Source organism: Polypterus senegalus, chromosome 16 (genome assembly GCF_016835505.1).
Source record: "Polypterus senegalus isolate Bchr_013 chromosome 16, ASM1683550v1, whole genome shotgun sequence".
NCBI classification, from domain to species: domain Eukaryota; kingdom Metazoa; phylum Chordata; class Cladistia; order Polypteriformes; family Polypteridae; genus Polypterus; species Polypterus senegalus.
The window spans coordinates 84,531,837-84,554,961 of NC_053169.1; the positions used below are offsets into that span (position 1 = coordinate 84,531,837).

Sequence of the window (23,125 nt, forward strand, 5' to 3'; positions counted from 1 at the left end):
TAAGCCCTGTTTATAGTATTATGTTTTCGTTTAAAAACCACAGACGTTAGTCTCCTTATGTGCCTTTCATCAAACACTACCCTGGTGATTTGAACCTGCGAAAATAATGATTTTTGAAAACTCGCTGTAGAGTCCACTCTTCTGAAAACAATGCCACAGCATTGTAATGTGGACGGGCGAAAGTGCAGACTCTCAATTGCGCTGTGATTTGCTTGTGCTTGTTAGTTTGCCTTTCCCTTATTGGAACTTACTCATTACAATGTCTCACCGCTCACGGTAGAAAGCCATATTCCAACATAGCAGGCACAGAAGAGTTACTTTCTATGGCGATTGCTGTGTTGCCTACCTGTATGCATATAAATTGCATTTTACAGTTTGAATGCTGCATACTTGTGCAAAAGACAAATAACCTACTAGCCATTACAGTTTTGCAATAAATCCCATGGACGGTAATGTTATCACCCCTTCAACGATTTTTCTGCCGATGGACACATTCCTGGTGTAAGAGAACTCTATAGTAGGTTATAGGTGTTTTTGGCCATTTTAAATGTGGATGGAGATACTTTCATAAACAATACAAAAACGCCAGTGTGGACAGAGATCATTTGAATTTAAAAACACCTTTTTTAAATGAAACTGTAGCAGGGTGGATGTACCCTCATTGCTATCCGCCCCATAGCCCTGAGATCAGCCTAGTAGCTCTTCTTCAGACCATGCCTAGTGCTATTCTGTTCTCATTCTAATATGGATACCAGAACTACAACGATGCTCCACATGGAGCCTCACAAGTGTTTTGTTACATCTTATTCAGATAGTTAGATAGATAGATAGACAGATACTTTATTAATCCCAAGGGGAAATTCACATATGACAGCAGCAGAAACAAGCAAAGCAAAAACAATATTAAATTAAATAGTAATAAAAATGCAGGTAAAAATAGACAATAACTTTGAGTAATGTTAGTGTTTAAGGGTGGAGTCGCATCCATAAATATAAAGCCCGTTTACGTTATGGTTGGATGCAAGTTAAATACTGCCACATCATAATATAACCCACACTTGTACTTGACATATGGAGCGACACCCTTTTAGCCTTTCTAATCACTCCTGTATGCAGCCTAGTTTTGAACAGTTTCAGTCCACTTTCTCATGCAGCATGATTTCAAGTTTTGTGACACAATTGTAGAATTTAATTCAGGTACAGAACAAAATAAACCTCTGGAGCCTTCCATCCTTTAAAATTGGTAAATGCAACGTTTACCTAGTGTGGTTCAACTGGAGACATAGCCACTACTTCTTAATTGTATGATTTCAGTTTATTGTTATTAAGTGCACTTCTTTCCTGTCATTTAATATTTTTCCTTTATATCACATATTTAAATATTCTGACATCTAATGTTTCTATCCTGATACAACATTATAATGTATGGTTCTTTCTGAAAGGTTCTGAAGGTTAGAAACATTATGTGATGTCCTTTTTGTCCCCTTGACAAGACTATGAATCAGACATGATTAAGGTGCAGGTTCAGATCTCTATTTACGTTGTGTGACTCTCAGCAGATCCCTTTGTTCACCAGACAGCGTGAATAAATACATTTGTATTACTTGCTGTATGCTCGTTTGACCCATATAAAAAGATAAATACTGTATGCCATAGTATGGAATTGGAATATTAACAGCTGAAACAGAAATTTCCTCTGACATTTTTTGTCTTATTTTTTCAGGCTGAAAACCTGTTGTTGGATGCAGATATGAATATTAAAATAGCTGATTTTGGTTTTAGCAACGAATTTACAATTGGCAACAAGCTAGACACCTTTTGTGGGAGCCCTCCCTATGCTGCTCCAGAACTCTTCCAAGGTAAAAAATATGATGGACCAGAGGTGGACGTTTGGAGCTTGGGTGTTATATTGTACACCCTTGTAAGCGGATCGTTGCCATTTGATGGCCAAAACCTAAAGGTTAGTCACCTCTTATTGTGAGTGCTGGGGTTGGATGGGGTGGACGGTTAGCTATGAAAGTGTGAATGTAATGTGAGTGCACCTGGCATTGTGGAGCTTTTCTCTTAATCTTGTAGACTTTGGCGATACTGGCTGTGATATTACAGAGCTAAATCTGTTATAAGAAATACTGTATATACTCGCAGGTAAGTTCTTCTGCGAATAAGTTGGGACTTGATTTTATCATATAATTTGTGGTATTTTATAATGTCGGTTGTTGAAGTCGAATGCGGAAAACTCACACTATTGGTCCAAGAGATGATGATATGCTAACGCCCACCTGAGAGAGTAACCACAGAGCACACAGCTCTATTCAATAAGGGCACGCACAAAAAGGCGAGCTTCAAAAGGGCAATCTCAATTGGGCGCGGCTAATAAAGGCGTTCATAGATAATTTAGTTCAAATGGCTCTTGAATATGTGAAGAGCAACAATAATAATACATTTTCTGTAATAATTTTGTTGCGTTTGCCTTTATTCGCTGCGCTCAATTGAGGTCGCCCGTTTGAAGCTCGCCTTTATTTACGCACCCTTATTGAAGGATACCAGAGCACACTGCCTTTTTTTTTTCTATGTGGGTGTGGCAATGCGCTGTATCAACGTGTGCTCCTAACATCTCTCTCTCTCGTGCCCACATGACCACACGGTAATACTCAAACTATTCCGAAGCAACGTTTGCACTGTTTTGCATTTTTTGTATCTCACACTCTCATACACCTTGTAAGAGCATCCCTTATCTACAATGTAGCTTTCGATTAGAAGAAAATGTGAAGCTGATTTTGAATTAAATGTTGCTGAAGTAGCGAAAGAAATTGGTAACTACGCTGCTGCAACAAAATTCGATGTGTCTAAGAAACTGGTGCGAGACTGGAGGAGGGAAGAAGATGTTAAAAAAAAATTTAAGTGTGGCATTTTTGAACGGGCGTATAAGTCGGGATCTGATTTTATGAGTGATTTTTCAGGTTTTAAGACCCGACTTGTATGTGAGTATATACAGTACTTCGTTTTATCACCCCGTGCAGGTGGTTAGCGTGAGAATGTCTGCCACTAATGGCTAATCTGGCTTGAATTGTTCAGTACTGAGTCGATAGTCACCAGGAACTCGTGATGTTTCCTGTATCAGGTGGTCCCAGTATATTGCATACTTGATGCCTGCACTCCTATCTTGTATTGTCCTTGATAGACGTCTGTCTCCATCAGTAACTAAGCCTATGGTCTGCTTTATACTCACCACCTAATCATATTCCGTATAAAGTTGTTGTTTTTTTGTCACACTTACTAAAACAAAGCTTACTATTGCAGCAAACTCAGAAGTGCATCCATTAAGTGGCAGTGCCGGGCTGCCTAGCACCCCACACATCACCCAGGCTAAAACCCACAGCTGAAGACATCCTGAAATAGAATCCAAAAAGTTTTATTTTTGGTTTTAACCCATACCCTTTTTTTATTTAAACATGTGCCACAGTAATTAGTTCAAATACTAGCACATTTTTTTACTGTTGGTAAAAGTTACTTGCATGTTAATTTCTTCCTTGGTTTGAGTGGAAACTAACTCCTTTGTTTCAGAGTCCAAATATTTTATATAGTTAAACTTTTGAAACAAGCAAGCAGGCTTTTTAAGATCTATACTTGGTTCTTCCTTCAAGCTATCTGCAATCTCTTGTACATTATCCCACAGTGTTTAATGAAGGTTGTTTTGGCATTTCCTATCCCTGACTCCAAACAATTAATCCTAAATTTTTAAGTTTATTCAGAAAGAATTCCAGACAGCAGATCCTTGGGAATCCTATTAGGTTTTGACATCTCTATATATAATCTTCATTTGGATCTTGATCTTTGTTTGTCCGTGAATGAATTAGAAGAAGAAGCACTAGATGGCAGTAGAGAGACAGCTAAAACATAGGCATGGCATTAAGAATCTCCTCCAGGCTTATACTACTGAAGACTGTAGTACTCCAGTCACACCTCAAAACACAGACATTCAAACTAAACAAATTGTTGTGCTTTAAATTAACTAAAGAAATCTTCATTTAGATCTTGATCTTTGTTTGTCTGTGAATTCCACGCATGCGTAGACCACCTTCCAGTTTAGTACGTTGTTGTTACTCACGGTTGTCAACAATGTGCCGGAATAACGAAAGGGGTGGTGGACATTGTTACGCTGGTTAGCTCCTGAGGCCTGGTTAGAGAATGAGATTGCCGAAGATAAAAGGTACGTGCCTACGTAACATATGAATGAAAGAAAGACAGTTGATAAAATGAATGACAACGTAACAGCACGTTCTGGAAATTATTATTGTTACGTTGTAGCCGTCAAGTGCTGCGCGTCTCACAGTTGTACCGTGGCTTGCTCACATGTCAGTGAAGTGATCCCTATTTATGCTTTAAAGAGCCTGGATACCCATGTGTCCCTCTTTTATAACCATTGCTCCGTGTATATTGCCTTACTCTTTGGATTGCCACAAAGCAACCTGCGAGATTGGAGAAAGGTTGAGAAGAGATCGTGAGAGGAAACGACAGCATCGTGAAAACGAGATGGACTGTGAACGGACAGAAGTAGAAATGCTCCCACACCACCACATAATTTACGATTCGGACAGTGATTCCGAGTAGGCCGTTCCTATTGAATCAATGTCCAAGGGTTTTCTTTTGTAATTTTGTTTCCCTTATAAAAAATCATAATGCTGTGCGACGAAGGGCCCAGTTCACGACTGGCAGCCACGTTTAAACAGGGAGCCCTTCACAGACAACTTTAACACGCCCAACGTAGTTGGGTGCACATGGCTAGTGAGAAATATTTGCGTTAATTTTCCTTGAGATTTTGATTTTTGGGTTTTGTTAACTTGATAATACCAAACTAGAAATTTTCAGATAAATTCTGGGGAAGTGTAAAATTGGTTAATGCCAGAGTCATTCTGCTCCATATCTACTCAGCAGTCTCAAGAGTGCAACTATTATCAAAAACATGTATACGGGCCACAACCAAATTATTAATAAGAATGCTTTTTTTACATCACTTATGTTTTCATGTCTCCTTTTAAGACATTCTCTTTAAGATGTGTACATTGAATGAAAAAAACTCAGTTTTAGAGGTGCCAGTTTCTGTTGTCTTTGTGCCATTTCCTGTTTTCTTCATGTTTATGTCCATAGGTAAGGTATTTGTGGCTCTTGTTCAGAAAGCGGACGCCACTTTGTTGTTTTACAGTAATTAAGATTAGGTATATAAGCAGGTTTCACATTTCTGTTATCATTTTAGCCCTAAAATAGTGACTTAACATCAGGGACCTATTTTATTGACCTTAAGGTTAGTGTTTGGGCGAGGGGAAGGCTGTCTCAAGTGGCGTCCGCTTTCTGAATAAGACCCGAATTTGTTTTGGTAAAACCCAAATTAAATGGAAGTACTCCTCATATTCATAATTCATATGTCATTTATGAGAAAAATAGTTGTTCAAGTATGGCTGTTGTATGGTCAGTTCCGGATTATACATGTTTCAGTCATAAGAGTTTCACAGATGTCAAAACACTGGCAACATTCTGATTAATAAGATGGTTAACTACAAACAGCCTAGAACAAGTGACGCGTAAACTTACTGTTTGCAAACATACCTCTTGTAAAAAAAAAAAAGTTAAAACTGTACTTGGACAGCTCTGTATTTTCACTTTTTAGGTTTAAGAACATATCACGGTTCATCAGGTGACTTCTCTCTAAGAGATGAAGATCCTACTCTTCTTTGTAGCATTTCTAACCTAACAACTCAGACTCTTATGTTGTGACATTGACTTTCTTTCTAGTTCTGTGTTATTCTGGTTTGTTTCTGTCCACTCTGCGTACTATTAAATTGCCTTTCTTTACTTTACTGTCTATTGTTTCTCTCTATCAACAGGTTTACTGCTTTTGAATGTTTATATGTTCACTATTCTCACTAAATAAAAACATGTGAGAAAACTAAAATAACCAAGAGAATTGTTTGTTGTGCAGTATTTTGCAGGTTTTTTATGACACTTAGAATGTAAGTCGGTGGTCCCACATCAGCACACTAAAAACTGAATGCTGAAAAGTCCACCCAGCACTTTGCACCTCCAAATCATTCAGTAATTTAAACACTTACAGTGGTGTGAAAAACTATTTGCCCCCTTCCTGATTTCTTATTCTTTTGCATGTTTGTCACACAAAATGTTTCTGATCATCAAACACATGTAACCATTAGTCAAATATAACACAAGTAAACACAAAATGCAGTTTTTAAATGATGGTTTTTATTATTTAAGGGTGGCCCAACCAGTTATTAGGTTCAGGGGGCAATTACTTTTTCACACAGGGCCATGTAGGTGTGGATTTTTTTCTCCCTAAATAATAAAAACCAAAAAAGAATAAGAAATCAGGAAGGGGGCAAATAGTTTTTCACACCACTGTATGATGTTAGTATAACAGTTATGTCCTGTAGTTGGTGCAATCTTCCATTTAGCAGGTGTGACACCAAAAAAACTCCATTGTACTTCTGCTTTTATTTAACATTTAGATCGACAGATGAGCTGCAGCTTCTGCCAGCAGCACACAGTCAGGTGAGGAGGTGCAAAGTTGTTGTTGTTCACAACTACCCTTAAAATTAGCCACACATTTGTTCTCATTCAGCAGCGCTTGTTGCAGTATGTATAGAGAGGAAATGTATTTCCATTCAGATGTATTTGTTAGTTAGAAATATATCACATTAAATCCTGCCATTTTATTAATGGTTTACTTTGTTGAACAACACAACTTTGATGGTGCTGTACTGTTAATGTTAAACCACTGACTTCCTTTCTTACAGTGTTCTGTGCAGAATAGAAAAGATTGCAAAACACATTTTATCAAAGACATTTTTTCAGAATAAGAAAAGAACAAATACATTTTTGTGAATGATTAATTTCATCCCGATATTATTGGGAGTTCTGGACTGGGGAGTTTGTTTTGAATCGGATATTTTCAGAAATAATGATTTCATACACAAATCAGAAGCTCTCTGTCAATTTATATATAAATGAAATCAACATTATAGTAATTAACAAATCAATGAAGAAGATAATATCTGCATTTAAAAGCTAAGGAAAATTTGGTATGGCAAAATTGATAAGGTAGATTAGGAAATGAATTAAAGGAAGAACCCTAACTGTCATAGAGTATCTACTGAAACGTCATTCAGATCGGCGTTATTCAACCACTGGGTTGTCACTCACTTTTCTGTCACGGGATTCCACCAGTGGGTTGTGAGTTTGTTTTGTTTATAATGGTAGTGGGTCGCGGTGGGCGGCCGTTCTGATGATTGCACTCAAATTTCCCCCCAACTGACGATTATGCTTCATTCACCAGGGGGACACCAAACCTGCTCTTACATTCAGGCTCAATTCACTACTAACAACTCATGGTGGGTCAGAAAGATATTTACATGGGAAAAGTTGGTTGTGACACCCAAAAGGTTGAGAAATACTGATTTAAATAATCAAAGAAGAAAAATATTTGTAACATTTTCTCATGAAAAAAAGACATTTGGGGGGTGACCCGTCCGCTGTGAAGGTGAGAATAACTATGACACCCATTTAATTTGTGTCTTTTGTGATTCAGGAACTGAGGGAAAGGGTACTGCGAGGGAAGTACCGCATTCCTTTCTACATGTCCACAGACTGTGAAAACCTCCTGAAAAAGCTCCTGGTGCTGAACCCAGTTAAAAGAGGAAGCTTGGAAGTAAGAATCGTCACGTTTGGTTACTTTGTGTCAATATCTGAATATGCTGAACTCTTCTTCATTCTTGTCTTTGTCACCTTTTTGGTCAGTTATTCCCAATCATTGCACCACAACATTTTGTCGATTTTTGAATTGGGGCATTCAAGTGGGATTTTTTTGTAGTTTGTTTAGCTGAAGTTTGGCCAGTTTATTAAGTACTCTTAGCTAATTGTGAGTGTTTTTCTGACAATTCAGACCAATAAAGCAGAGCTAAAATTTTAAGAGTTATTTATGAAAAACTAAGGAGCTTCGCTTGCCAACCCCCCTGTCTGCGCTTTGCACCAGCAACTTCACATCTCTGCCGCACGCGTATGTGGATTTCACGTTCACCAAACAACAAAACTTAATTCTCACGGATAGGCCTCTTCATTGGGAAGAAACACTACTTTTCCCTAATGACAACACGAATTAGACGATCTACAAGTCTCCAACTTAAAGTTTATATCCAAACAATATATTCGATCTATTTTCACTGTTCCGTTATTTCACAATAATAATATTTTCCATTTGTTTGCGCTAATGCGATCTTTACTATCAATTTTTTGAAACTTCCGAATTTTAGTACTTTCATTATCTCTAACACGCTCTGCATGTGTATCACGCCAACGTTTTTGAATTCTTTACGACGTTCTACGTTGTCATCTACTCTTTGTCTTTTATTTCCGGCCCCAGGCGTGGTTAAATCTCTTGGCACAAAGTCTCGACTCGCGGGACGTGAAAGTATCTCTCTGAAAACCTCACGTCTCTTCCCAGGCTAAAAGTCTCGCCCCAGGATTTTTTTTATATAATAGAGAGATAATGTACAAGTTATCATGTGGTATAGGCAAAAATATAAAAGACTTTTATTATTATTTACCTGACACCTTTATCCAAAGTGACTTACAACATTTAAAATCATTTCTTTGGTTATTCCAGTTGGAGTACAGACAGGTGAAGTGAGGTGGTCAAGGGCACACAGTGTCAGTAGTGGGATCTGAACTCACAACCTCAGGGTTTGATGTCCAAAGCTTTAACGACTACCCCACACTGCCTGCCTGCCCCCCACTGGCTAGTCCGCTTGTAGACATGCGTCTTTGATGATAAAAAAAAATCTATATACAATATATAAAATGCTAATGTCTGCTGTTTGTCAATCAATTACTCAAAAAGTAATGGAGACAGAACCTTGATCTTAGTCTTAATCAAAGGCTTGTGACCTGATATGTTCTGGAAATTCAAACAAATTGTAGGTGGCAGCAACCTGGTGGGCACTTTACTGAGGGGGCAGAAAAGTTTTATTTTAATTATTAAAGTACGGCCCCCACAAGCCCCTGTATTTATAATCCCCAGGGATACGTTACATACGTGTTCAGAATTCATAATCAAGTGTAAGTTGTTTCATTTGTAAGTAATGGGCAGAAAGTTTATTATTGTTTATAGCTAGCCTTTTGTAGCATCTTATTTTAGGATTGTAGGTCCATGTGTTTCAATTGTAAAATGAAAAAAATGATGATAAAATATTTAAAATCATACTTTTATAATAATATGTTGCATGCTATTCAAACCTGCTCTTTACATGTGACAGTGCTACACTCCCACTTCTACTCCTGCTTAATCAGGCAGAGTAGCCGGAATATGTCACATCACAAATTTCATTAAATATCTCACAGTGGCTCATTCATTTTCACTTTTATTACTACCTGTATTCCACAAGCACACAGAAATCTGACATTCCTTTGTTTACTTTGAGGAAAAAAACAAGAGAGGAGATAAACTGTATCAAATTAAAGACATAGACTTTAATTATAAAACAGAATATTTCAAACAAATAAACCGTGATTATGGAAAATAAACTGAAAATGTATATTTTTACAGGTTATTTAAGAGCACCGTCCAAGAATACTGGTTTGCTCTGCTTTTTCAGGCTCAAGGGCGTCTAAGTAAGATTTCCAATTTGGTCACATATCCTCGTGGGTTTTGTCAGGCCAATTTTCCTTTAACATTCACTGGCACAAAAGTTATGTTATTTGTATTGATTTTAAATGACCTGATAAAATAAGACTGTAAGTGTGTGTGTCCAGATTTGGACTGGTGCCGCTTGAGGGTTGATATTCTCTTCTACCTGTATTGACTGGACAGATTTCAGCTGTGTGAAAACGTGGCTTCAGGAAATGTTTGAGTAGAAGTTTTATTGAAATGCCGTATGACAGTAACGCCCAAAGCATATATGTGAGTGTGCTATAGCTATGAAACAGGGATATGTAGTGATGTGAAACCAAAAAGTGAACTTAATTTGATGAAGGAAAAGTGCATCTTTGTAATTAAGACGGTCCAGTCAGCAAGGTTTAATCTGTCACAATGGAGGCAGGAGAGTTAAGGAAAATCAAAAACCACTCTGATGATTAGCCAACATCCCAGAGCCTCTGTTAGTTACTGAGGTAAAGTCAGGATCGTAACTAACATGAAAGCTAGACTAAAGCAAAGATGACACTTAGGCCATTATTTTTATATACTGTGTTAATCTCCGATGGGAAATTTTCTTTTTGCTAGATAGATAGATAGATATAGATAGATAGAGATAGTTACTTAGTTAGTTAGTTAGTCCCAAGGGGAAATTCACATAATCCAGCAGCAGTATACTGATACAAAAAACAATATTAAATTAAATAGTAATAAAAATGCATGTAAAAGCAGACAATAACTAACAATAAATAATGTTAACGTTTACCCCCCCCAGGAGTGGAATTGAAGAGTCGCATAGTGTGGGGGAGGGACGATCTCCTCAGTCTGTCAGTGGAGCAGGATGGTAACAGCAGTCTGTCGCTGAAGCTGCTCCTCTGTCTGGAGATGACACTGTTCAGTGGATGCAGTGGATTCTCCATGATTGACAGGAGTTTGCTTAGTGCCCGTTGCTCTGCCACAGATGTTAAACTGGCTAACTTTACTCCTACAATAGAACCTGCCTTCTTAACAAGTTTGTCATGGCGTGAGACATCCTTCATCTTTATGCTGCCTCCCCAGCACACCACCGCGTAGAAGAGGGCACTCGCCACAACCGTCTGGTAGAACATCTGCAGCATCTTATTGCAGATGTTGAAGGATGCCAGCCTTCTAAGAAAGTATAGTCGGCTCTGACCTTCTTGCACAGGGCCTGAGCCTCCTAAAATCCACCACCAGCTCCTTGGTCTTGTTGGTGTTCAGGTGTAAGTGGTTTGAGTCGCACCATTTAAGAAAGTCTTTGATTAGCTTCCTGTACTCCTCCTCCTGCCCACTCCTGATGCAGCCCACAATAGCAGTGTCATCAGCGAACTTTTGCACGTGGCAGGACTGGAATCGTACTGGAAGTCTGATGTATATAGATTGAACAGGACTGGAGAAAGTACAGTCCCATGCGGTGCCCCTGTGTTGCTGACCACAATGTCAGACCTGCAGTTCCCAAGACACACATACTGAGGTGTGCCTGTAAGATAGCCCACGATCCATGGCACCAGGTAATTATGATTTAATTGTAAATCATGAAGTACTTGGTGGTGGTTAGGCTGCACAACATAAAACCAGTCCATTCAACAGGGGCTAAACCAGGTTAGCCAGGCAAGTCGATAGCCTGCACGATTGAAATGGTCATTAATGACCAATAAACCAAACCTATTAAACAAATCATAAGAAGATAAAAAATGGTAATCTTTGAAAAAGCTGCAGGATGTCTTTTTTGCTTTGATCAGTGTTCTATATTTTTTTTTCCAACTTCTGCTTGAACTTCTCAGTTTTTCAGCAGGTGTGAGTCACAATGTGGCATTGTAGTTGGGCAGCTTGACATTGAACCCTGTAACATCATACCTTTGCTGCCCTGCATGACCCTCAGCAACTCACTTCACTTTGTTTGTTCTGCTTGTACAGTAACAGTATCTATTGTGGAACGAGCCTCGGCCACAGACAGGTAGACGTTGCTAATCACCACCACACGTTTATTTACAACTGATATTTACAAGTCTTAAGGGCCACACCACCCACAGACTCCCCCAAAGTCCAGGCCAACACCACACTATGCCTCTTCTTCAGGCCGCCTCCTTCTCTCTCCTCCAGACCTCGCCCTCTTCCACCCGACTCTAGCCCTGAATGAAGGGAGGCGGCACTTTTTATGTCCCCCCGGATGTGCTCCAGGTGTGCTCCACCACTCTTCCACCGATACGCCACAGTGTGGCGGAAGTGCCGGCTGTATCCCCGAAAGCACTCCAGGTGTCCCTGCTCCTCTTCCCCCCCAGCACTTCCTGGTGTGGCGGAAGTGCTAAGGTCCAGGGCTCTCCAGGGTATTGGGGCGCTCCCTGGTGGTGACCACGGGCCCCTACAGGGTTGAGCCCCCAAAGCAACCAGTGGGCCCAAAGCAACCAGGGCGGTCGCCCCCTCGCGGTCTGGAGGAGGCGCAAGCCCTCTTCCGGTCCTCCTGGGCGTCCCGGCTGGGTACCACCCCCAGCTGTGTGCCACACTATGAAACACCTTGGGATGGTGTTTAACATGGAAAGAAATTTTATTGTATTAATTCTGTTTTAAAAACAAAATGTTACAATTGTTTGTTTTAATACCAAATCAAAGTTTGTCCAATCATGCAGTTTGACAGCAAGTTTAGATTTGGTGTGTGTTTCTTAAATTAAAAATCTGTAATTATTGTACTGTTACTGCCTCATGGTAATGGTTCTCTGGTTTCTCTCATTTCTTGGCATATTCCAAAAGATCAAAATCAGGTAAACTGGGAAATCTGAATTGGCCCAGTGGATGTTTGTGCCATGCGATGGACTGGCCTCTCGTCTCAATTCTGATTCTCACTGCGACTGATGATGTGGCAATTCTAGCTAACTTAGTTGTTAGCATTAAAAGTAAAATGTTTGAAGTAAAAAGAGAACTATTTATTTATAATAAATTGGACTTCACCTTGTTATGCTATGCTTCTCTAGGTACAAACATATTTAATCTCTGCAAATAAGATTAGTAAAATGCCTAATTTTAACTCTTCAATAAAGAAATCTATTTTGGTAATCAATCTCTGATTTGTGGCATAAACAGAACATGCAATAATTACAGTACAGTTCACTCAGTAACCAAGTGTTTGTAAAGCAGTGCATCCTGTATATACTTGTTTTTAACTTAAAAAGAATCGATTCTAGCATTTTGTATTGATCTAATGTAAGTTCCAAGCCATAACTGTATTTTCCATTTCAGCAAATAATGAAGGACCGATGGATGAATGTTGGTTTTGAGGAAGAAGAGTTGAAGCCCTACACTGAACCTGAACCAGATTTCAGCGACACAAAAAGAATAGGTCAGTGATATTTTGTTGTATTCAAATTATTGCCGATTTAATTGTTTTTCATCTGTTAGTCTACTTACAGTGCATATGTGTCTACACAGAACAGCTAGGATTTATTAATTAAAAAAAAAGAGAGATTATCTGATACTAGCTTTTTGTGATGGGTAGCTGGGCTTATTATTACTATTACTATTATTATATTACTATTAAAAGAATTAGAAACATGTTGGTTCAAGAGAGCCACATAGCAGTTATTGCTCTTTCCAATCAAGAAGAGAATTTGAATGATTAGGTTTATTGCCTAAAGGGATTTATGAAACATGCTTTTTATGTCCTATCTGTGTATTGTCACGGATCCCAGGTGGGACGCTTCTTACTTGGAAGGACTGGGGGAACAAGTGTGGACAGAGGATTACCTCCCCCCGGAATGCTAGATGGCAGCTGTGCCTCGGACTCCAGCAGGGCTTCATGGGAGATCGAGTTGAATACAGCCCTGTTGGGATCCGGGGTTGCCATCAGGGGGCACTGCAGCTGTTCCTGAGCCCGTGTGAGCGGTTCTTCCGCCACACCCGGAAGTGCTGCCGGAAGTGGGGCAACGAGCACCTAAAGCACTCCCGGGTGCCTTATATAAGGGGTCAGCAGATATTATTCAGTGAGCGGGAGTCGCATGGAAGGTAGACGAAGCTTGCCAAGGAGGAGTGGAGGAGAAAAGAAAATTATTGTGTTTGGAGCTTTGGACTGTGTTGTGCCTGTGGGAAACGAGGAAGGCATTTCCCACGAGGTGAAGAAAAATAAAAAAAAAAATTTGTGTTTTTGTAAGTATCTGTAGTGTAGTGGGTCCACAGCTCAAGTCAACAGGGCCACTTTTTTAAGTAATCGCCGCACTTGCAGCTTAGAGAGGGGGCGTGGTAGTGTGGCGGGAGCGGTTCCCAGATGAATTCGTGATGCGGGCGGTCCTCGCTTAAGTGCACAGGTGAGGAGTCGTCCGCATCCGTAATTGATGCCGGAAGCTGCTAATTGCCACACCTGATCCACGTCCCCATGATAAATAAGAGAAGCTCGAGGCAGCTAGTGGAGAAAAAGAAGGAATGAAAAAAAGAACGTGAAGGGAGGTTAAGGGAGAAGGAAGCAAGAAGGAGAAAGCTGGTGCAGGAGAGCGAACAAGTGCAGGAGACCGCTGATTGCAGGCAGTGGGGAGAGGCGAGCCAGAGTGGGGTGTTTGGCTGGCACCCGAGGGCTGACGGTAGTGGACACTCCTGCTGAGCGCTTGTTTGGAGCAGGAATGACTGGGAGAAGGTTGGCCTGCCGTAGCGAATGCAGCAGTCGGGGACTTGGGAAGTGGAAGCCCAAGGGTGAACGTCCTGGTCGCTGGGGAGCTCAAATCTCGGTCAGGGTGAGCAGAACCGGAGCCAGGGATCGGAAAGGCCACCAGACCAGTACGGTGTAGAAGGTCAGCTGCATGTAGGGTGACTCGACCTGGTGCATAGCCTGGATGGGAGAAGCAGGGGAGTCACTAGTAAAAGAAGGCACCAGGCTTTGTTTTAAAAGACTGCTTCCAGCCATTGTTTTAACCTCGGTTTTTAAAGGATTTTTTCTATTGTGTTTTTAACCTCCACGACTTCACTTGTTTTTATTGGATTATTTATTTATTGAAACATTTTTGAAGCACTGCACTTTGGACACTGGTTGGTTTTTTGTTTGTTGATTTTAATAAAAGCACTTTTCACTTTTTGCACCATCCCCTTGCTTCATTGTTGTGCCTCACTGTCCAGCTCATCGGTGACATTACCGACGGTGTCGGGTTCAGAGCTCCCAGAAGCAAGATGGGAGCATGGAGTGGAACTAGCATTGTCACAGTGTCCTTCCTGCGTCTGACTGTGTTGGGTTGTGTGACTGGTTCGCCCCCATAGAGTTGTCACAAAATCTGTCTATCTATCTATAAGCCTTTGCTTGGATGCCATTTCATTGCAATGCACTTGTATGCACATATCTAGGCAATCAGAGAAAGGCAGTTCAACTTCACCAGTCAAACCAATAGCATGTCGTTGAAGTAGAGGATTAAAGCAGAGGCCATGAAGGAAAGAACGATACAAACACAAAGCAGTAATTCTACTGTTAGCATCCTTGTGCTGTCATTTTCCCTGTCCTTGATAATATGTTCTAAATGATAAACAGCACCACGATATGGCTGGAGTCCAGAATACCGATATATAGCAGAGTAATAGGTTTCAAATTTAACAATAATCTATATAATTATAATTTTAGATTACTACGTATTTAATGAAGATACTATTAAAAAGTGTATGTAATAGCATGTTGACAGTAGTTACTGCAAACATTCTCTCATAAACTGGGCTTGTATTTGACTCAGTAATAAATCTGGTTATCCCTGGTGTTGTGTGGGTATCTTGTACAAATACACTCTACATAAAATATATATGTAACTAGCTGATTACCCAATGGCTTCGCTCACTGAGTGCAAGGGAAAAAAATAAAATGTAGTATATAAATTATTAAACAGTAAAACGTTAATATGTAAGAAGTAAAGATACATTGTGCAGTACTGGAGTGCTTTGAGGTAAAGTACATTTTAAAGGCGCTATAACACAACAGGTAAGTAGCACTAACAGCAGCTTAAATGTATTTGGATCATCTCTCGGTAGCAGGTCCCTTGTGAAAGGCGCTACATGACCGCTGTGGTATAGGAATTTCATTTTCTATGTGATCCTCCAAATTTCTGCCTGACAACCTTGCGCTACGTGCCTGTGATTTAAGAGAAAAATTATTCTGAGAAATGTGGATGATGCCCTTCCGTGCTTAACGGGCAGAAGGTCCAAACAATTCCCAAGTCCAAAACTTAACATGAAGAGGTCCGTACATCATCTTAGATGTAAACCCACCATCTTCTTAAAACAATTCATCACAAAAGCAACCTTGAATGTTGCGGGGTTTTAGTGACCTGAACTCACCTTAAGGGACAGTAAGTAGTCGTGTAGCGCAATTTACAAAGAGTCCTGCTTCGATGGCGCTGATCACACTCATTCACAAAGATTTCCACTCTCCCAGGAGCCAACGGGGCACTCGAAGTGTCACAAACAGTGTGAGAAGAGAGGATGCCGCCCGAAACTGCAAAGCTCTTGACCCGGCGGAGCAGCCCGACATTCAGCACCTCCGAGTGTCCACTTTATTCTCACGACCCCTCGCCGCTGAAGGCAGTGTCTCCTTCACATTGTTTACAGCTCACCACAGTTAAAAAGTAGAAAGATGCATAGCTGTTTTCCTCATCTCTTCTACTATCAAGTACTGGCAATTAAAAAAAAGTTATAATGTGTCATTTTCCGCAACAGTCACGTGGACGAATAAATAAAACTTCTCTGTCAGAATGCGCCTGGCGGCGGACGGCTCAGCAATGGAATCCAGAGAGGAGGGCTGGGAGAGGGCGATGCGGGGCACACTTCTATGGGATAGATCGGTGTGTTTCTGTTTACTTCTTTTCAATATCAGAATAACTCTCATACAAATAATAACAATTCGTAAAGACGATATAAAAATGGTCTCCACAAACGAAGTGATGAGTTCCTGTATTATAATATGTTCTGTGGTCATACGTAATTTCCGTTTCAAACGCAAAGAGAATTTTATATATATATAGATGAGCATTGAGGACTGTGCAGCTTTGAAACAGATCCTTTGCTCTACTTAAGACACCTTAGAAATAAAGCTTTATTGTGTAATAAGAAAATGTGTGGTCATCACAGTAAATCATGTTTCTCACTCTTTCTTTCCACACATATGTTCAGGACAGCAAAAAAACTGTTGCCTCACAATTTTAGCCATATCACTTACAACACTGTAAATACAGAAAATAACATTAAAGATGAGACCTAAGGCACTGATTAAAGGGAAATGGTGAATTACTGGCTGGTTACTGAGCTGCACCTCAAAACTAGTCCAGTCTGCTGGTAATAAACTTCTACATGTTTTAGTTTTATTAATGAGTTAGAGTAAATTCTTTTTTCATTTCCACATAAATTTTACTAAAAGTATTATTCACTGTTTTGTGTGCCAGGATACTATACAATATAGCCTATGATTTTAGATTATGAAAATAAAGCGTGTGTGTCTGAGGCCAGTTTCAACTTTATTTTAATGCATTTTGCCATCTGCTGTCATTACCGTATTTATTCCTGTACCACGCGCCCTCGTGTAAAACGTGCACCCTAATTTTTACAAAGAAAATCTTTTGCCCCGTGTACGACACACATTGTGATTGTATAGGAAGCGAGTGAGGTTGGAGTAAGACACCGACGTGAATAACTGTAATGGAAAATAATTATGTTTCGTTTAATTCTTTCTGCACGATACAGTATATTGTACTAAGTGTAAGCAGTACTCCTACTGCAGAACGTTCAGCGTTTGTCACACCATGCTGCGAAAGGTTGAAATCCCTCACCAATAGTCCTGTGAAATGAGAAAAGAAAGAACCGTATAAAGACAATCGGTAAAGGACTGTAACGGCAAGTGGAAAATTATTGTGCTCACCAGAATATTCAAGTTTAATCATCATCTTCCGATTCGCCACCGCTACTGACGTCCCATACTGTACACAGTACACCGCTGCTTCTCTCTGCCTCCCATGCGTACCGGGACACTCGTGTCTCTGACTGCATTAACAGTAGTGTTTGAGGGGTTCTCAAAATAAACTGTCGTTTGATCAGTATTACCGATTTGCCCCATTAAATACATTTTCTCCTGAATTAACTGAAAAGCGTATTTTTGGAAAGCTAGTAGCTTTTCTTCATATGCGTCTGGTAGACACTGCGAAATGGTCGTGCGGCATCTTATTGATAAGCCATTCCTTCTCATGAAGCGCGTAACCCATCCGCGGCTTGCTTTGAACTGAGTGATGGGTATTCCACGTTCTTTCGCTATATCACAAGCTTTCACCCGAATCATTTCCTTAGACACTGCATATCCAAGCTGTCGTCTGCCTTGAATGTAATCAGCGAGTGCAACTTCAACTTGTGGGAACTGGGCACGTTTTCCGCGAAATGCCCGTCTGTTTATGTTGCATGATGAAAGTTTTTCTTTCTTCTGTCGCCAATCTCAAACACATGACTCTGGAACACCGTACTAGCGACCTGCTGCCCGATTTCCTAACTTCTCTGCTTCCAAAATCACTTTTAGTTTCTCTCCCGCCGTGAAGGAGCGTAAACGCTTATGCCATGCTGAATGACGACACCAAACTGATTCAAAAACAAACCAACCCCCCTACCGTATTCCTCGTGTATGACGCGCACCTGATTTTCTAATGCTCATTTTCGGGGAAAAATCTGCGTGGTACACGAGTAAATACAGTATACTGTACATGTTTAAGAATGTATTCGTTTTTTTAAAAGGTGCCTTTTTAGTGATAGTATTTGAATTTATTATTTTTATTACCTAGCTTGGTATTTAAATTGACAGTAACAGGTATTTATTTGTCCTACAGGTACTCTCACAGGACACACAATGACAAATAAGTTTAATTTTATTCTTCTTTTAACCCTTTAAAATTTTTAATTTGTTATATTAGAATTTATACTTTCTGTTTAAATATGGGCAAACTGATTGGTAATGCTGCCTCACTGTTTCAGAGTCCTGGCCTGGTCCTCGCCTCTGTATGTTCTGTCTTTTGTTTGGACATTTGGGTTTCCATCCTTTCACATCCTGAAGACGTTCATTTGGTGACAGCTGTAAATTGAACCGTTATGATTACAATAGTGAAACACAGGGGCCTACGGTCCTAAAATAAAATGTGCAAAATGCTAAATGTGAACAACACTAAACTCTCTGCCCATTCTTTATAAATATTAAGAACTTTACACTTGATTATGAACACTGAACACAACTGTACCATATCCTGGGGATTATTAATAGATGGGCTTGTGGGGACAGTGCTTTAATTAACAATAATCTTTTCTGCCCACTGGGTTGCCACTACATACCATTTTTTGAATTTCCAGTATATAACAGGTCATAAGCCTCCGATTAAGACCAAGATCAAAGTTCTTTCCCCATGAGATCACGGCTAATCATGTGGGAAATGGACAGACATTAGCATTGAACTGTAATATGTACATTCAGAAAACTAAAAGAATGAATGTTTGAATGTGTGTGTCTCTACTTACTCATTTTCTTGCCAGCAGCAATATTTATATATTTAATTTGTTTACTTGACACAAAAAGCACAGTAGGCTGTATTCCTTCCAATCCAGGACAATTTGTAATATAGCTGAACTGCTCTGGTGCTTGCATGAGTAAGTGAGTGTGTTCTGTCTTGCATTGTTCACTCTGTACCAGGACAGAACTCCCATAACCAAGTAATGGCTGAATTGTTACCATAAGCATGTACGGTTTTTGGTAAGAACTCCGTGTGGGAACTCTTTTATGAACTCATACAATTTTCCTATCTGTTTTATGCAGAACTGATGGTAACAATGGGATTTTCAAGAGATGAGATAACAGAGTCTTTAATTGGTCAGAAATATGATGAAGTTATGGCAACGTACCTTCTTCTCGGCAGAAAACAACCGGAGGCAAGTTTATAAATCTTTTTCATGCAGAGTTCACAGCAGTGCTTCTGTTTAGACTTGCTGTGAGAAGTTAGATTTGAAATGTGTTAATTTTACTGAAGCTCATTTGCTTAATGTCTTGTTTCCCCTTGCTTCCTGACAATATGAGTTAAGCAGGTGTATTTACTTAGAAATGGAATCCATACAACATCTACATAACAAACTGCCAAAAACTGTGAGAACACAAAATGGAAAAGCAAAATAAGTGTGATAAGTTAAGGATTGTCCATATTGAACACCATGCTTAAACACAAAGATGTTCATAAGAGAATCTGGTACCCTAACCCTAATTTCGACTTTATAGTTGTGCCATCTGTCCTGAGGCCATATATTGAGGACACTGGGTGAGCTGACGTGTCAACGGTTTACCCTATGACCTGAAAAACACTAACAGGTAGCGTTGGTACTTTGGCAATAACACCAGTAGTATGAGAGGCTACAGAACTGAAGAAAGACCCTTTCCTTGCAGTCTTAGCAGGAGCATCTCCAGTATTGTTTCTTTTTTTTAATTTATACTGCCCATCCAAAAAGGCTGCAGCTACACTACTGAATGCGCAAAAGTCTATGTGTAGATGGAGCTGAGTGAGGCCATGGAGAATGGTCTCACCAAAAGCATGCATTTGTGGCGCTTTTCCACTGCATAGTACGGCACGACACGGTTCAGTTCAGCTCACTTTTGGGGGGTTTTCCACTGGGAACAGTACCTGGTACCTGATCCTTTTTTTAGTACCACCTCAGCCGAGGTTCCAAGCGCGCCGAACCGTTACCAAAAACGTGGCGTGTAAACTCTGCTGGTCACTGATTGGCGGAGAAATCGCCATTACTGCGTCACTGGCTATTCTTTTCTTTAGGTACATACATGCGGAAGTTTGTGTTCCCGTCTCTCCATCGCTGGACGCAGTTTGTTGCATAAGTGGATGAATGTTTCTTCAGACATTAAAGTTCTCCAGCCACTGAGTGTTTGTAAAACCGGGAACAATCACATCCCACCACTCTGAATCACGGTTAAATGTCCAAACAGATGGTCTGTTGCGGCGACTTTTTTGCAAAATGTGGAAGATCTGTGATATACAGAATCAGCATTTTAATGTTACACTGGCAGTTAAGTTCATTTTATGCTTTGCAACAGTGATAAAAGTTAGCTAGTGATGTGCTTTTTTTAGATGCTTACCCTTACGCGTCGTCGAGCTAAAGTGTTGTCGTTGTCTGCGTGTTGTTGTAAAAGTTCCACAGTGTCACGGCAGTAGAGGTGGCGCAACTATAACAACATGTGAATAATCCCGCCCACTCTAAAGCAGTACTAAACTGCAGTCGAAACGCAAACCGAGCCGAACTGAGCCGAACCAAGGTGAGCTGTACTGAACCGTGCTGTGCCGTACTATGCAGTGGAAAAGCGCCCTATGAAATGTTCTTTTTCACATATTTAATTAAAAACATTAGAAACACAAGATATGTAAAGTTTAAAATAATTAACTTCATTAATTTTAGTAAAGATACAAGCATTCTAAATGTGAAGCCGGACGCATGTTCCAGGACTGTTGAAACAGGAGGGAGTGCGTTTACCCCTGTGTTACATAGCTTTTGCTTTTCAATAACATTCAATAATCGTTTGGGAACTAAAGAACTAATTATTATAATATTGAAAGTGGGACAGTTTCCCGTTCTTGCTTGATATACAGCATAGCAGGACTCCAACTACTAAACAGTTCTGGGTCTCCATTGTTGTATTTTGTGCCTTGTAATGTGCCCGACATTTTAAGATAGAAGACCGGTGTGGACTCCAGATAAGCTGGTCTGGCACCCACACTCCCGACTGCAAAGCCACTCTGTTATTAACTTGGTGTTGTCTTGCTGAAACGGATGGCAGCAAATTCTGCTCCAAAGTGAGTATGTACCCTTCAGGCACTAACACACCCCCATGCTATGACAGAAGCCGGCTTTTCAGCTTGGTGTTGGTAACAATCAGGATAATCTACTACCATTCTGGCCTAGAGAGCACAATGTCCATTTTCTCATCCGACCACAGCACACATTTCCATTTTACATTTGTTCACCTCTGATGAGTTTTAGCCTACAGAAATTGCCGGCATTTCTGGATTTTGCTCAGGTATGACTTCCGATTTGTATAATATAGTTGTATCTTGCATTTGTTGGTGCCGCAACAAACTGTTTACTGACAACAATTTTCTAAATAACTCCAGACACCATGTAGTTATTTTTATTACACAAGAATTTCTTTTTTTAACACAGGTCCATCTGAGGGCTAGAAGATTGTAGACCTTCAATATTGGTTTGCAACCTTGCCTTTTATACACAACAATTTGCCCGGATTCTCTGACTCTTTTACAGATTCTATGTACCACAGATGATGATATCCCTAAATTCTTTTCAATAATATGTGGAGAAATGTTGTTCTGTGTTTGTAATAAACAGCATCCCTTGGTGGATGCTCCTTTCATGCTCCAGTCATGATAGCCTCATCTACTACCTAATCGCCTATTTTCCTGTCTTGGCAAAATGCAAACGCTTAGCTTGCACTATATGAACTACCTTTATTTGAGAACCAGAGGTATGCGTGTTTCTTAGTCGTGATTAAAATTGATTATAATACTAACTTGTGTTAAAGCTGCTCTCTGAAGAATTCAAGACAAGGCTGACATTAATGCTGGCGTATTTTACACGAGAAGAGATAAAAATCCTTATAATGGGGTGCTGGTAACCTGCCATCATTTTGGTTATTCACACCCAGGAAGGAATAAGCCTGATGTTGGGAAATGTGATCTGTGGCATTGCTCATATACAATTGTGTCAAAAATTGAATAAAAGAAAAATGAGTCGTTTGAGAACAACAAAAGGGTCACGCTTTCACAAGTGTTAAACGTGCCAGTCATCGTATTGAGCACTTCCAATGCTGTCTTATGAAACATAATATTTTGCTTTTTCTTTAATATTGCAGTTTGAAGGAAGTGAATCTTTGTCCAACAGTAACCTGTGTCAAAGGTCTCGACCCAGCAGTGACCTAAACAACAGCTCCACGCAGTCACCAGCACACTCCAAGGTCCAACGCAGCATATCAGCCAATCAGAAGCAGCGGCGGTTTAGTGATCATGGTGGGGATAACATTAAACCAAGTAAAGTAACGTGCGCAATTGAATGTCTGGGTGTGCAGTGTCCTAGTGAGCCTTTCTGGTCCCCCTCACTGCTGCTATGTTAACGGGCTCTGTTTGATGTTTTTTGATGTTTTATAGCCACACTGTGAAGAGCTCTGGTTCAGTCGTTTTGACATTCACAGAATTCTCTGCTTATGATAACTTAAGTGATTTTACGCTTCCTGACTCTTTTTTTCTTTTGTTACTGTGCCCTACTTGTATTTGAATCTACTATTTAAACCCTTTTATCCTTCCAGTGTAATGATGTATGCTAAAACCTTTGTATACTGAATATCTTAATCAAGTGCAGGTTAAATTTGTACGA

The 23,125-nt window shown here is 40.0% G+C and overlaps 1 protein-coding gene across 8 annotated transcripts in view; it reads left to right on the forward strand.

Annotated features, from left to right (window-relative positions):
• mark1 (MAP/microtubule affinity-regulating kinase 1) overlaps positions 1 to 23,125 on the forward strand; it is a 395,537-nt gene that overhangs the window by 336,918 nt on the left and 35,494 nt on the right. For 5 of the 8 annotated variants that reach the window (XM_039738976.1, XM_039738974.1, XM_039738977.1 and 2 more), the window contains 5 exons: positions 1,724 to 1,960; positions 7,598 to 7,717; positions 12,950 to 13,049; positions 19,503 to 19,615; positions 22,608 to 22,782. In XM_039738976.1, the coding sequence (XP_039594910.1) occupies positions 1,724 to 1,960; positions 7,598 to 7,717; positions 12,950 to 13,049; positions 19,503 to 19,615; positions 22,608 to 22,782 (745 nt within the window). The remainder of the gene's footprint in view (positions 1 to 1,723; positions 1,961 to 7,597; positions 7,718 to 12,949; positions 13,050 to 19,502; positions 19,616 to 22,607; positions 22,783 to 23,125) is intronic. The other 3 variants (XM_039738975.1, XM_039738982.1, XM_039738980.1) reach the window with 1 other exon arrangement.